The following is a 15,111-nucleotide window of genomic DNA, read 5'->3' as shown; positions in this document are numbered from 1 at the left end:
GGGGTATGGGAGGCTAGGCGAGGGTCAAGGGGAGAAAAGAAAAAAGGAGCCCTATGTAATACTCTTTGTAATACTTTAAGCAATAAAACAATTAAAAAAAAGTCATGATAAAAAAACACACAACAAAAGAACACACAAAAGCCTCATAGTCACAGGGTCTAAAGCAGCGGTCGCCAACCTTTCAGACCTCGCGGACCACCAGTGGTTCTCGGACCACTGGTTGGCAACCGCTGGTCTAAGGAGATACTTATGAAAAAATGGAAAGAGGCAGAAATGACAAAAAACAAACCCCAAAACATCTGAGTTTTATAGATCTGTGGGTGGAATATGGGGTGCAGCGGGTCAGGAAAGCTGAAGAATGATGTGTGAAAACCACCCAAACAGGGCCTTTTATGGAGAACCAGATGCAGCGGAGCAGAGGAAGAGTGAGGCTGCAGCACACGGACGCCTGGGTTCATTCAGGCAGGCTCTTGGCAGTTTCTAATGGCATCCTTGTGAACAAGTCAAATAACTTCCCTGGGAGGGAGAGAATGTTACTCATGTTGACAGATGAAACTGAGGCACGCAGAATCGAGTTAATTGCTCAGCGCACCACAGCCAGTGAGTAGCAAAGTGAACGTTCAAAGCCAGGGCGCTCTGACATCACCTTTACCTGGCCTCTCGGTGCCCGGGATTCTGCTCTGTCGTGCCTGTTTCAAAGGGCTCGTCTCAGGACAAAGCATGATAACAAAGAACGGGGCCTCCACTCAGGGATCCCAGTTGATGGAGTGACTTTACCCTCCTTCCGCACACCTGCGGCTCAGGTGGGGATCGGATGCTGCACCTGTTGCTGCTGGCAGCCTAGACTCGGGGATGTGATGACCTACCCAAGACCACCCACCTAACAAGCAGTGGACTTGAAACTCAAACCACAGTCTTTTCACTCCGACCGGCTCGTCTCACTGATCATTGCCTCCTCATCCTGGAGGGAATAACACGAGTTACCGTCTCGTGGGGATTTGCAATGCGCCCCCAATACTGCACAGGCAGGTGCTTTACTGCTCCCGCTGCTTCCTGCGGTGGCTGTGTCCGGGCAGGAAGCAGAGAGGTGGCAGGGTGAGGGACAAGGATGTCCTCAAAGAGAAGTATTACATCAGTAAGACCTTGAAAGCCCCCAATCCAGTGAGGTTCTCTTCTCCAGTGACTTCAGGTTTCCCCCTAGTTTTCCTCCCCTCACCCCACACCAACCAGGACTGACTGAGGCCCAGCCCTGGGAGTCGGGTTTCTCATGGGCTGGCCTTGACAAATCAGCATGCGTGCGGCCTGTGCAGCGAGCACTGACGCCCAGTACAAAGGACCCAGTGAGCTTCCGGCACTGTCCGTTCCTGTCCCTCCTCCGGGCTTTGTACCCCGTGCCCCCCCTCCCCCGGTGCTTTGTTTCCCTGTGCTCCTGGTGGGCTTGGCATCGGGCAGCCCTGGGTGGGTGGGTTTGGGGTGGGGGCCGGGTGGCCCGTTTGAAAGAGTGGGTCAGACCAGCCGCCCTGCTGAGGAACCGGGAGCATCCCAATGAGGGTTGAATAACAGGACTGGGCGGGAGGAAGGGCTGCTCGGTCCCTGACCTTCCTCTCCCGTCTCCGCGTGAGAGAATGGGGAGTCCAGGAACTGGGAGCCTTCAGTGTCAGTCGGAGGCCGGAATAACCAGGGACGACGCCTGCCAGACTCCGGTTTCTTTCCTGCTCCCGTAGGGAACTGGGCTCTGAGAGGAAGGGTCGCAGGACAGGTTTACTTGCTGCTCCCGAGTGCTTTATAGTTTCCTGTGCCCCGCAGGCCCTGGGGCTGGAACAGCCATACCGTGGTCATGGGCGGGGGGCAGGGGGAGGGAAGGTTGCATGAGGGCCACCCGACCTTCTTAAAAGCTGGGTCCTCCTTGCTCCCCAGCCAGGCAGCCAGGGCGGGAGCTTTTCTAAATCCTGGGTGATCAGCTGCCAGCACGGATCCCGGGGCTCCCCTCACTTCTCACTCACTCCCAGCAAACACAGACACATCGGCCAGACTCAGGACATTTCATTCTCTCTTTGGCTACCATGCCCCGTGACGCAGGCAAGATTTCCTGGGGGAGGTGATGCTCACAGAGGGACACTCCCACAGAGTCTCAGTAATTAAATGCCTCTGGCTGTTGGTCCAGGTCACTCCTTTGTCGTTTATTCCACGTCTGCCCACAGATGCCTTTGGGGGCAGGGCTTTCCATTTAATAAGTGCAGCGAAGTGGAGGCCACGGAGCCATCACAGCTGTTCCCCGAGCTTCGGAAGAGGGGAGTCATCTCCGCATGCTCGATGTCCCCGTGGAGGCTTTGGTCAGGTGCGGTCTCCCCTCGCTTCTCACCTGCAGGCCTGGGTCATCCTGAGCCCGGCAGGAGGGTTTGGAGGAGCCTCTGGCCCTTGGGGGCCACCCTCTAGTCTCCACAGTGAGCCAGGCTGCCTCTCCCTCTGTACCCAGAGGTGGACACTGGGCACCTGTCTCATTCCCGCTTCCAGGAGGTAACATGCCAAGGAGAGCACAGGCCCAACCCTCCCCAGCGGGGAGACCCCATTTTATCTCTGGTAAATAGAACGTCTCCTTCTGGGGCATGTGAGGGACCGCTCATGGAAATGCCTGCACAGTGGGTACTTGGCACCTGGGTACTGTCCGTGTGTGCTGTCATAAGGCAGATTTCACTGCCCGGTGAGTCCCCGTCTTGCTACTGTGCCTCAGGGCCTTTGAACTTAGTTCTGAACTTGCTTTCACATAGACATGGAGGGTGGGCTAGTCCCCACTGTCGCGTTTGGCTTGCTTTCCCAGTGTCCTCTGACCCTGGCTCCTGGTCATGGTCCTCAGCTCACTGTCCTCTCCTGTGACCCCCCTTTGGCTAATGCTGACTCCTGGGTGTCTGCTGTGAGTTCCCCGAAGCCGAGGCTTGCTGCCCAGGAGGATGGTCTCCAGGACCTAGACAGCTGGGTCTGTCTTCCTCTCCAGACTCTCATACCTCCACCCTCACCCCTTCCCCCAGGTGTCTCTAGGCATCACAGTATCTGAAGGGAGGCTTTTTAGAATTAGCAAAGATCCAGAAGTGATAGGGATCTATAGAACATTTAGAGCAAGATACGTTCCGTGTTCGCCAGAAGTACACATCATTACCTAAAGAGTGCCCTGTAAAGCCAGTAATTGGTGGCTTTTTAAAACTCAGCCGTATTTCAGCCCAAATAATAGGATTAAGGATAACAATCATTAAACTGATTACTAACCCATTTGAGCTTCAGAATGATCTGAGGAGACTTGAAAAATAAAGACATCTGGGCCAGACATGTTGAGTCAGTTTCTGGAGTGGGCCCAGGCCTCTGTCTGTGTAGGGAGCACCACCGTTCAGAGGAGAAGCACCACCATTCAAAAGAGAAGCACCATTCAGAGAAGAAGCACCACCATTTGGAGGAGAAGCACCACCGTTCAGGGAGAAAGCAGCACCGTTCAGAGGAGAAGCAGCACCGTTCAGAGGAGAAGCACCACTGTTCAGAGGAGAAGCACCACCGTTCAGAGGAGAAGCAGCACCGTTCAGGGAGAAAGCAGCACCGTTCAGAGGAGAAGCACCACCGTTCAGGGAGAAAGCACCACCGTTCAGAGGAGAAGCACCACCGTTCAGGGAGAAGCACCACCGTTCAGGGAGAAGCAGCACCGTTCAGGGAGAAGCAGCACCATTCAGAAGAGAAGCACCACTGTTCAGGGAGAAGCACCACCGTTCAGGGAGAAGCAGCACCGTTCAGGGAGAAGCAGCACCATTCAGAAGAGAAGCACCACTGTTCAGGGAGAAGCACTTCAGGTGGCATTTCGTCAGGGTGTGCCAGATCCCTGTCTGGATTTCCACAGTGCCCTGCTCTGAGGGCAGTGCTGGATGAATATAACCACACATGGCTCCGTTCTCAGTGGGAGGAGGGGAGTGGAAGAGTTGTGCTCTACTTCCTGGGAGAATCACCAAGCAGTGCCCTCGCTTTCCTCCCATTGCAGCCGAGTGGGCAGCTAACAGGCATCTTTCCCACCATCTGCCAGCTCGGTCCACCTTGCTGCCTGTTTCCAGGGCAACGCACAAGCAGCTTAGGGGTCAGCAATGCTTCCTTACATGCTTTGTTTAAAAAGAAACAGTCTGGCCCTGCCGGTGTGACTCACCCATCAACCAAGAGGTCACTGTTTGATTCCCGGTCAGATCACATGCCCGGGTTACAGGCTCGATCCCCAGGAGGGGGCATGCAAGAGGCAGCTAATCAACGTTTCTCATCATTGTTGTTTCTATCTCTCTACCCCTCTCCCTTCCTCTCTCTAAAATCAATAAAAATCTACTTTAACAGACAGTCTGTTCACGTGTGTAGCACATTTCATCAGCGATGATTTCCTTACGACCTCAGGGTTGTGAGCTGATTATGAAAGATGCAGCTGTGAGGACCACTCAGGTCCTTTTAGGTGTGTCTGGAGAAGGCGGGTTCCCTGGGAGGGACCCAGTGTCCTGTTGTCCCTTCTCCAGCAGGGGGAAACCTCTTCAGAGGGGTCTGTGGAACCCCGGGGTCCCTGCACTCATGGAGCAGGTGATGCAGTGCTTGGCACAGATTTTCAGAATGGAAATGGGGAGAGGATAGAATATAGGTGAAAAGAAAGGGGAGAAAAGAACCCTTGACCGAGTCTTTCCTCAAGATTGTGAGGATTGAAAGAGATCACGAACATTCAGGACCAAGCACCATGCCTGGCAAGTGTGCAGGAGCTAGCTGGCCTAGGCCTCTTCCTCTGGGACCAGGTGCATGTGTGGACAGGGCCGGCGGAGCCACAGCTCTACCCTGAGGCCTCAGAGGAACCTGTCTTGGGGAGGGCCCTGGGTGATTGGGAGGCAGAAACAGATACCCTGGCTCATCATGCCCACGATGTCCCCTCTCTTCTTTCTGCCCAGGCATCCTTTGAAGTGTCGGTGGAGGCTCGGAGCTGCCCAGGCAAACACACGGAGCACACGTTCACCCTGCGGCCCGTGGGGTTCCGGGACAGCCTGGAGGTGGGGGTCACCTACAACTGCAGGTGTGGCTGCAGCGCCAGGCAGGAGCCAGACAGCCCCCGATGCAGCGGGAACGGGACCTACGTCTGCGGTCTGTGTGAGTGCAACCCCAGCTACCTGGGCAGCAAGTGTGAGTGCCAGGAAGGGGAGAACCCGAGCGGACACCAGAACCTGTGCCGCGAGGCGGAGGGCAAGCCGTTGTGCAGCGGGCGCGGGCAGTGCAGCTGCAGTCAGTGCTCCTGCTTCGAGAGCGAGTTCGGGAAGATCTACGGGCCTTTCTGCGAGTGCGACAACTTCTCCTGTGCCAGGAACAGAGGCGTCCTCTGCTCAGGTAGGCACCCCGGGCAAGCACCTTTGCTCTGAGCCAGGCCCAGCCCCAGGTGCTGTGGGGACATCCCCCAAAGCCTGGCTTTACCTTACTACCCTTGTCTTCCTGGGAGGCAACAGGGCAAGCCTTGCCACCACCAGGCCGGGGGGTGGGGACCAGTGTGTCAAATACAAAAGCAGGAGAAGTAGCCACCACATGACGTGGGCTCTCAGCATTGGAGCCATTTGTCGTGGCTCACCCAGGACTTGCCTGCACAGCATTCCTGGCAGGTAGACGTTACGCCTCTTCTTGATTGCCTCCTGGGACAGGGAGCTCACTGCGGCTGGTGGCGGTTATTCCCGTGTTGGTTGTCGCATTCATCTCTGATTGCTGCTTTAACAAGTGTTCAGTAACTTAGTGGCTGAAGACAACACAGGTTTATTCTGTTATAGTTCCGGAAGTCAGAAGTCTGAGATGGTGTTACTTGACTGCAGCCCAGGTGTCGGCAGGGCTGCGTTCCTCCTAACGGCCCTGGGGGAGAACCCACTCCTGGCCTTTCCTGGTTTCTAGGAGCCATCAGCATCCCTGGGCCTGTAGCTCCGCCTCCACCTCCAGAGCAGGCAGTGCAGTGCCCACAGATGCCACATCTCTCTGACGCTCCTGCCTCTCCACAAAAAGGGGGGAAAAGCCTCCCACCAGACCCCTGACTGAATCGTAGCTGCGAAGCCCCTTTTACTACATCAGGTCACACAGACGCAGCTCCGGGGTTGAGGCCGTGGACATCTGTGGGGGCCATGTTCTGCCTCCCACAGGCACAGTTTGAAAGTTTCTTATATTGAACAAAAAATTGTTCCTCAGTTACTTCCTCCCAGTGGTTTGCATTCTAGATCCTCTCTCCATATGAGAGCCTGTCAAACATCTGGAGTGTCTTTATGTTTCTCTGTCCTTCTCCAGACGCAAGCGCGATATTTGTCCTTCTGCGTAACGGGCTCAGCCCAGGGCTCAGCGGGCCGTTTGCTTCCTGTGGTCTGCCCAGGCCACTTCCATCAGCACATCCTAGCGATACCTTCACTTTCCTGTTCAACAGTCACATTATACTGTTGAGCTTGTTTTTAACTTTACTACCAACATTTGAAGCCTTTACACTTTTTTTGAAGTACAACCCAGCCAGGTTTTCATTGTGTCATGTTTGAGCACTTGGGTTTTTAAATCTGGGCTTAGGACTTTACATGGATTCCAGTGAGATTACAGTTGGGCAGCTCCCATTCTGGGAATTGAATGCCGATGGGATAGTGTAAGAACATGCCTCCGAAGGGCCATTGCATCCCACACGAGGCCATTGCATCCCACACGAGGCCACTGCAAATGGAGGCAGCAGAACAGTTGTAGGTGGGGCTGTAGTGTCTTCTGCTGTGGGTCTGGTGTGGATTCTATTGTTTCCAGGATTCCTTTCCTGAGAATGGCCTTCCGGTTGGGAAGCGTTGCTTTGAGAGGAACTTAGAGGGCAGCAGGGAAGATAAACCACAGATACGTGAAGCCGATCACAACATGTAAATGAGCTAGCTGTCCCTGTGAGCGGAGGAAGCAAGTGCTGAGGGCTGCACAGAGGCCGGTCAGCAAGTGGGGCCTCCCAGGGCTGACCACACCGTGAGACATGCATGAGTGCACCCCTGGGTGCAGTGGGACCAACGTGTTCAAAAGTTGGAGTGGCTCCAGAAAGTGCAGGACACCGGAATGCCACAGAAGTGATAGGATTTGATGTGCTGAACATGCAAAGGGCCCACTCTTCCCCCGTCCAGGGATGATGGATTGGATTAGCTGGCTGGATCCGGCAGGGTTAGCAGAAAACATGCTTAGGATCAGGCAGATCTGGCTCTGATTCCAATAACACCACGTGCTGCTGGGTCACGTGGGCACAGAGTTGTTCTGAGCAACAGGAGAATGTAGAGGAAGCACCTAGCTCATTGCCTGGCACAAAAGGAGGGCTCGCTGACCCCCTTGAGAGTCAGTGCCACACAGCGCTGGGAGCCACAGCTGCTGCTGTGGCGGGGGAGGGGCAGCTTCCCCCCTCGCCACCCCCTGAGCCCAGCGGTGGGATAGAGTTCCAGCCCCTGAGCAGCTACCATAAAAGCTCCAGGGAGCCTGGCAGTGTCTGCAGTTGGCTTTCAGCAGTGTTTGTTTTGTTTTTAAACATTTTAGCAAATATTTTCACAGAACTGTCACTCCTTTCCCCTCAGGAGCCAGAAATAATCCTCCGATAGGTCCTCATCCAGCGGCTGCCGGGCAGCCAGGGCTTCCAAGTCAGCGACAGGCACGCTCCGTCTCCACAGCTCATCCGCCTGCTGCGCGGGTTGTCCTGGACTCAGCTCTGCTGTCTCTAACGCGGCCGACACCCCTGTTTCTGCATTGTTTTGAGAACTGAAGAAGGCATAGACACAGGGCCTGGCCTGGGCTTGGCAGGACACGGCCCAGGCGCAGAGAGGCCTCCTCAACCTGTCTTGGGGAGGCTCTGTGATGGGCCCGGTTCTGGGAGTGGGCCCGAGCCTGGAGGTGAAGGGCGGGTGCTGGATGAGGTGTGCGAGGCCTCCGTAGTGAGAACTTGTTACTTTGGAAACGGGAGTTGTCTTGCCTGTAGCTGAGTGGAAGTGCAGCTCTTTGGCTCCCCCACCAGGATGCGCAGTTCCGAGTTGGTCTTGCCCTTCGGTCTGCCATCCCAGAGCCCTCCCCCTCTCCTCTCCCTCCGTGCAGTGGAGACACGAAGGTTCGGGAAGCCTTTGAGGGTCCCACATGCGCTAACTCCCGGGATTGCTGACATGTGGTGTCATTTCCCCCCACACTGGGAAAGCCATGCATATTCTTAAAGAAAACGGAAAAATACCAGGAAGTTCTGTGCCGTCTGTCTCCTTGGTGACGGGACTGATTGTGCCACCTGGTGAGCCAGATACGGACTGTCTCACCCTCACTGGTGCACATGTGCGCGCAGTCAAGAGCATGACTAGCTAGGTGGAGGGTCCTGCTGGGGTCTGGAATGTTCTGAAGAAGAGAAAGAAAGATATCCATAATTCCATCACTCATGCTTTAAGACTCAGTATTTTTCCTTCTAAACTTTTTTCGAAGTTCGTGTGTGACTGTGGCCATGTACAGTTTCGTGACTTGCTCCCTCGCCCCCTCCCCCATACTATTATACCCTAAGAAGCACTGAAGTTCAGTTATTTTACTCCATCGTCGACCCTTTCCATCGCATCCCCAGTGAGCCTCCTTTCCAAACCCTTCACTTTAAAGCAACAACGGGTTGAAACGTAAAGCTTTCCAAGTCCTCCTGGGGAAAGCAGTTTCTGGAATGAGGTCACTGTTGTTTTGATTATTGAGGAAGGACTTGAAAGGAGCCAGCTCCGGGCAGGACTTCATAACACGCCCAGGCAGCGGCTCCTTGAGCATCCATGCAGCTCCCAGCTCTCCATTCCTTCGTTGTCTCTCAAACTCAACAGAAGGTGGCCGTGAGCGGGTGTGGGAGGGTCTCCATTTCTCGGTTCCTTTGCATCCGTGGCCAAGGGCTTGGAGCCCCACTCTGGGGTTGTGCGTGTTGGTTTTGAGCTCTTGGGCTCCTGCTCCATGTGGTGTTTTTGTGGGGAAAGCCTGTTTCCCAATAACCACTCTGGTCTTAAAGATGCTGACTCAGAGACTCCCAGGCAGCTGACATCAGCATTCTCTCAGTCTTCCTCAGCCCTGGGCCCTGCAGCCCGTCCGGCAAGGGGACTGTGGTTGTGGTTTGTCTTCAGATGGAGATGGAGGTAGAGCCAGGGCCAGAACTGCTGGGACAGCTCCTTCCACTTCTCTCTGGTCTTTCCGTCTATGAGAGGTTTAGAGTCCATCCCCCCAGCTCCCCCACCCAGAGCCAGGACCAAGGGGAAATGCAAGCAGTTACAGGTTTGTAGGAGGTTACATGCCATATAAGTTAGCGGTGAGGCAGATCAAACTAAGGTCTAGAAGCAATTGGACAGCCATGCTGTTGCTCTGTGACACACTGTCCCGGGAACACGAGGGCAGTCAGGGCTGGTGTGTCTCCCTGTGGTTTCTGGAGGCAGCAGAACTCGGAGAAGGGAAAGGTTCTGCCCACAGACGAACCTGTGTGTGCAGAGTGAGCTCCGGGGGCCATCGGGAGGGCTTCTGTCCTCGTGAGCCTCGTAAAGTGTTGCTAGTAGAATATGGGAAGCTGTTTTTATTGCAATAAAATATTATTGCTCACACTTTGTTGCTCTTTGCTGGTTTCTGCACCCAAACAGCGCGTTTCCTGGGGTTCGAGTTACTCCTTTATGGTGAACTGTTTGAGCCTCTGTACTTAAAATGACCGCACTAGGGTATAGTCTGCTTCTTGGGGTTCACATATTGAGAGAATTTAAAACAATTCGGATATAGGATTTCTTACAGCACCCTTTTGGTCATGTGACTGTGAGGTCCCCAAAGTAATCTAAGTAAATTCTCGTATATTTTACTGCATCTAACAGGCTATTTGGGCAGTTTATCCAGTATAGAGATATGTTTATATAGGTAATATCCTTTCATTTGTGACAGGTCAGGAGGCATCTGCAGTTCTCTCCCAAACATTAAAAAAAAAGGGAGAACTACACAGCGACACTAGTGCTGTCAGTCCTAGCGGCAGCGCCGGCACCTAAGCATAAGCTCCGGGCCAGGGCGATGGTTTCCAGAAGGCTCACAAGGCTCTGCGAACCCTCCCCAGTTAAAAGAGCCTCTGGCAGCGTGGCCTGGTTCTGGACTTCCTGATTCTTGCCAATGAAACACTTTCTGTGGCCACAGTTATCCAGATATGTTTATAAAAGAACTTCTCACCATATTTGTACTGTTTTCTTCAGAAAGGCAGTTTTCGCAGCCCTAGGCCATTGCCGAGGCTGTGGGCACAGATCCCACCTCTGTCACTCCATGGCTAAGTGCATGTTTTGTAAATGACTTGTCACAGGACTGTCTCCGGTGTGGCTCCCTGGCAGAGGACTCCCCAAGCACCTTTTTTTAATTAATATATTTTATTGAGTTTTTACAGAGAGGAAGGGAGAGGCATAGAGATTTAGAAACATCAATGAGAGAGAAACTTCGGCCAGCTGCCTCCTGCACACTCCCCACTGGAGATGTGCCTGCAACCAGGGTGTACATGCCCTTGACCAGAATCAAACCTGGGACCTTTCAGTCCACAGACCGACGCTCTATCCACGGAGCCAAACCGGTTAGGGCCCCAAGTACCTTTTGAATAAGCCAAGATTGGACATTTTATTTCCCAGGAAAGGGGCTTCTTGGTGGGATGGCTCCCACTGTGTGCCCCAGGTGGGAGGCCTAGAAAGTTCTTCCCACAAATACTAATCTCTGCTCAGTGTGTTCATGGTTACCAACTGCTATTTGTAAATATGAGGATGCAAAGGATATGTATTTTTTTCTAGATAAAGTGCCCCTCTCCCTCAGAGGCATGTGCTACGCAGCAGGTGTCCTCGCCTGATGGGGTGTAAATGCTACATCTCAGCAGAGGCCACGGGGCTCACATTCCATTTTGGAGGACTGAGGATACAGTGGCTCTGAGAGCAGAACGTGTGACAGAATTCTTCAGTGAGTATGATTATGAGGAATAATATACCCATTCAAGATATTGCCACCAAAGAGCATTTATCAGAGTGGTTGAGGACCAGGGCATGTTCACATCTGGACTTGAAGCCTGGCAGTGCCCTTCTGCCTGTGACCTTAGACTCTCCGTGGACCCTCTCTGACAGATCCCCCAGAGGGTCGTCGTGAGCATCAAATAGGGCCCTACTGTGAAACCTCCGGCACACTGCCTCTTCCCCAGGGGTATCACGTAAAGGCTATTACCTGCCCATTCCCTTCCCAAAAGAACATTTTCTTACACACAGGTGAGCATCAGAGAGATTCATGGCATCAGAACATGTTGGTTTTGGAAGTTCTCAGTGGGTATTCCATGGTCAGGAATTCTCTAACGGTAACATCTGTATCCAGACATTGCTCAGGTTCAATTGAAAGTCAAAAAGGACCCGAAATGTAGGCCCCCGTCACATAAGCACACAATGCATCTTTCAGACCAGTCACATAAACCAGGCGAGCTGGGCTGCTTAGATCTGGAGTCAGCTAGCTGCCAGAGCTTGTCGTTGGAGAAAGTTCTTTGGAAAAACCCGAGTTTAATAAGTATCTGATCTTAGACAGTGAGGCCACAGACATGGAAACAATGATCTCGCACTGAGGGTCGCTTGGTTTTCGGTAGGTTGCTGCTTTCTTCTCGGTCCACAAGAGCTCAGTGAGCAACCCTCATAGGCCAAGTGGTACTGGGTACCGTGGGTGCAGAGTTGGAGTTGTTTGTGGTCTTGAATTAATTTCTCATTTTTTGTGGCCCCTGGGATTTCCCACTTCTCAGAGGCTTCCTGGGGTTGAGGAATGAGGATCTGAATCCTTCAAGCTTCTCCCCTCACCATCCAGATTTATATGAGACAGGAAGTGTTGGGAAGCCGCTTTGAGAACTTGCCCTGCTCCGTGCTCCGATCTTAGCTCTGGGGATGGAGTTTTCTTACTGCCCTTGCTCACTGCTCAGATGTTGTTTTTAGAAACATCTTATGCAACAAGTCGCCAGTGATTGTGAAAATGGAGTAATCTAAGCATGGGATCTCACCTCACTGCCCTTCTCTCTCTACTTGGAAAGAGAAGTATGGGAGCAGGAGGACTCTATGCATGCCTTTGAACTTCAGGCCTGGTCCTCAAGGTCATGAAGTTTGGCTTGTGAAGGAAATAATGAAATTCCAAAAGCAGAGGAAAATCCTAGGAACACATGTGAATGTCATGTATAGATTTGGGTGGTATAAGCTTCTTTTTCTTTCTTTTTTTTTTTTATTAATCCTCACTGGAAGATATCCCCCCTGCCCCCAATTGATTTCTAGAGAAAATGGAAAGGAGGGGGAGAGAGAGAAACATCCACGTGAGAGAGACACGTTGATTGGTTGCCTCCTACCCCCTACTGGGGCTGGGGAACCTGCAACTGAGGTACGTGCCCTTGACCAGGAATCGAACTTGCAACCCTTTGGTCTGTGGGCTGATGCTCTAACCACTGAGAAAACCAGGCCAGGGATAGCTTTTTGATATTATAGAACATGTTAGAAAAATTTTCATTTTCAGTTAAATTGAAAACATGGGAGACCTCTGTGACTGAAAGAGTTGTTTCTAAGGTCCTTTTGGTTTCATTTCTTGGGTGTTGAGCCACCACTTTAAATTTGGTCTTGATTTTGGAAACTGTGACATCATTGATTGCAGGCCTTTGCTGCTCAGTGCCTCTGGCCGGGTGGGGCAGGATTGGCTGGAGCCCTGTTTTCCTGCGGGGTTAGTGTCTGTGACTCTCAGAACTCTGACCTAAGAACTCCACCCAGATCTGGTCTCTCCTGGGTGTCTGGAAGTTGCTCTGAGCTAGTCTGACCTGCTGGGAGTTTTGATTCTTCTCTCCAGGGCACCTTTCTGAGCCCTACCTGTTGCCCTTTGACCCACAGGAGGGGGCCTCCTATCACCCCAGCCCACAACCACTACCCCCAAAAGTCTTGATCAAATGACTCCACTGTCCCCAAGCTAAAAAATATACTTCCCAGGGTGCTATGCTGTTCGACATCACTGTGTTGCTCTTCAGCAATAGGCGAATGTAATAATACAAGGAGAATCTATTTTAATACCCCTTTTCTTTCCTGGGAAACAAACTGAGGCTAATTTCATAGTATTTCGCATTCATCATGAGCAAGCACTAATAGTGGGATGATGTGCATCTCATGCCTTTTTTAACGCCACCAATCACACACAGTAGGTCAACTGTGTAGTACCTGCTTTGACTGTTCACATTTGGGGTAACTGAGGACCAGAATCTAGACTAAAGCTCCTTGTGATTCTTGATTATTGATTCAGACAAGGAGAGCCTTGCAAGTAATAGTGACCTAACTTTCACCTAATTTTACTCATTTTGATTAGCTGAGACCCTTCCCAAATATTGGGATTATGAGTTCAGCCATCCCTGCTACCAGCCAAGCATTTAGCCCACATTTTCCAAGTCTTATCCAATAAATGCTCCTTATTTTGGTCAACATTTTAGGGAACATTTAGTCTCTGTTTTCCTAAGTGGGTGTCTCTGGGTTACGTAAGAATATATCAGACACAGTGGACCAGGCTGAAGGACACACACGGACCATGGACCATAGGTCCCCGGCCTATGATTATTATTTAATGAAAGCTACCGAGTGTTGCTCTTAGTGTTCAGCGGGTGCTGGCTTTGTTATTGATTATGCTGACCCCACTTTCCTTAAATGAACCTTCCTTAAATGAACCTTCGTTGGCCTGTTTTAACTTATAAAACACTCTCCACAGGATGATCTCATTGAGTTGTCCTTACTCTTCCAGGAGATGGATGTGGCTGTTACTGACTTGACCACGTGGGAGGTGGTGGCTGAGGGGATTGGCAGGTTGGCAGCACTCCTCAGTGAGGTTGGCCCAAAGCCTTGACCCAAGAAAAGCCCACCTCCCTTAACCCTTGGGGGCTGGGGGCTGGGCGGCTGCTTCCTGCCATCTCATGGCTTGGCCGGACTCCTCAGCCAGGCGTCAGCATGGCCCACTCATGTGACATTCCAAACCAGCCCCATCCTGGAGATCCTGCACCAGGCTCTGAGCAGCGGCCAGCTGAGGGTGGAATATGGCAACTGCTCACCGACCACAACAGTGATGGTGTTCCAGGTTGAAAATAGAAACCCTCGCATGCATTCATGACTCCTCAGGTGTGACTGGCATTTCCCCAGAAGAGCCTGCCAGGCAGATGGGGCAGGTTTAGCCAAACCCAGTGTCAGTCTGCAGTAGCGCTGTTTCTTTTGGCTGCAGGCCTTCTGTTTCCCTTTCTGAGTCAGCATTCTCAGGGTCCTCTGAGGACGATGGTTCATCCCACTCAGTTGTTTACAGACTTCTGTGAACCCAGAAAGGTGAGGTCATTACAGAACATGGGATTTTTCCATCTTCCCTTCATTACCTTAATCTCCCTGTGATCTGTAGAGTTGGGCTAGAGACCAAGTCCTTCCCTTGCTGCTCTCGTGTGAACTGTGGTGGTAATCAGAGGGACTTGGAGGCCAGCAGGCGCATTGAGAAGTCAGGTGTAAGACCAGAAGGGCAAAGCTAACCTTTGGGCGGACTCGTGCCTTTGCCAGAGGAGTCCACTTTCTAGCCAGTGCCGTCATCTCAGAAAGTAACGTTGAGGTTTGGGGAAGCTTGGCTTAAAGCCTTATTTGTTTAGTAGGGGTCCTGTTCGGCTGCACAGATACATGTGGCCCAGCAGGTGAAGGCAAAGGCTGAGGGGCTTGTCAGGGAATTGCCTGTTGCGAAGCACTGTTAGTTGACCTTGTCAGGGCTGGTTCGTTGACACTAAGCCAAGGCCCTGAGACTAAGGACGCATCATTGCTCGTATCTCTGAAGTCTTTCACTCCGAGCCCTGTGATATCTGAACAATATGCAAGAACTGTAGTGGGAGCAAAGACTGACTGTGACCACATCCCCCTAGAGCAGCGGTTCTCAACCTGTGGGTCGTGACCCCTTTGGGGGTCGAACGACCCTTTCACAGGGGTCGCCTAAATACATCCTGCATATCAGATATTTATGTTATAATTCCAGTTATGAAGTAGCAACGAAAATAATTTTATGAACGAAAATAACCACAACATGAGGAACTGTATTAAAGGGTCATCACAT

The 15,111-nt window shown here is 52.2% G+C and overlaps 1 protein-coding gene across 1 annotated transcript in view; it reads left to right on the top strand.

Annotated features, from left to right (window-relative positions):
• Positions 1–15,111, top strand: part of ITGB5 (integrin subunit beta 5) — a 101,609-nt gene that overhangs the window by 63,411 nt on the left and 23,087 nt on the right. The window contains exon 10 of the mRNA XM_015571321.1: positions 4,944–5,373. Within this exon, the coding sequence (XP_015426807.1) occupies positions 4,944–5,373 (430 nt within the window). The remainder of the gene's footprint in view (positions 1–4,943; positions 5,374–15,111) is intronic.

The sequence above is a fragment of the Myotis davidii genome, unplaced genomic scaffold, assembly GCF_000327345.1.
Source record: "Myotis davidii unplaced genomic scaffold, ASM32734v1 scaffold9, whole genome shotgun sequence".
Taxonomy (NCBI): Eukaryota; Metazoa; Chordata; class Mammalia; order Chiroptera; family Vespertilionidae; genus Myotis; species Myotis davidii.
This window is presented reverse-complemented; position numbering and strand designations above follow the sequence as displayed.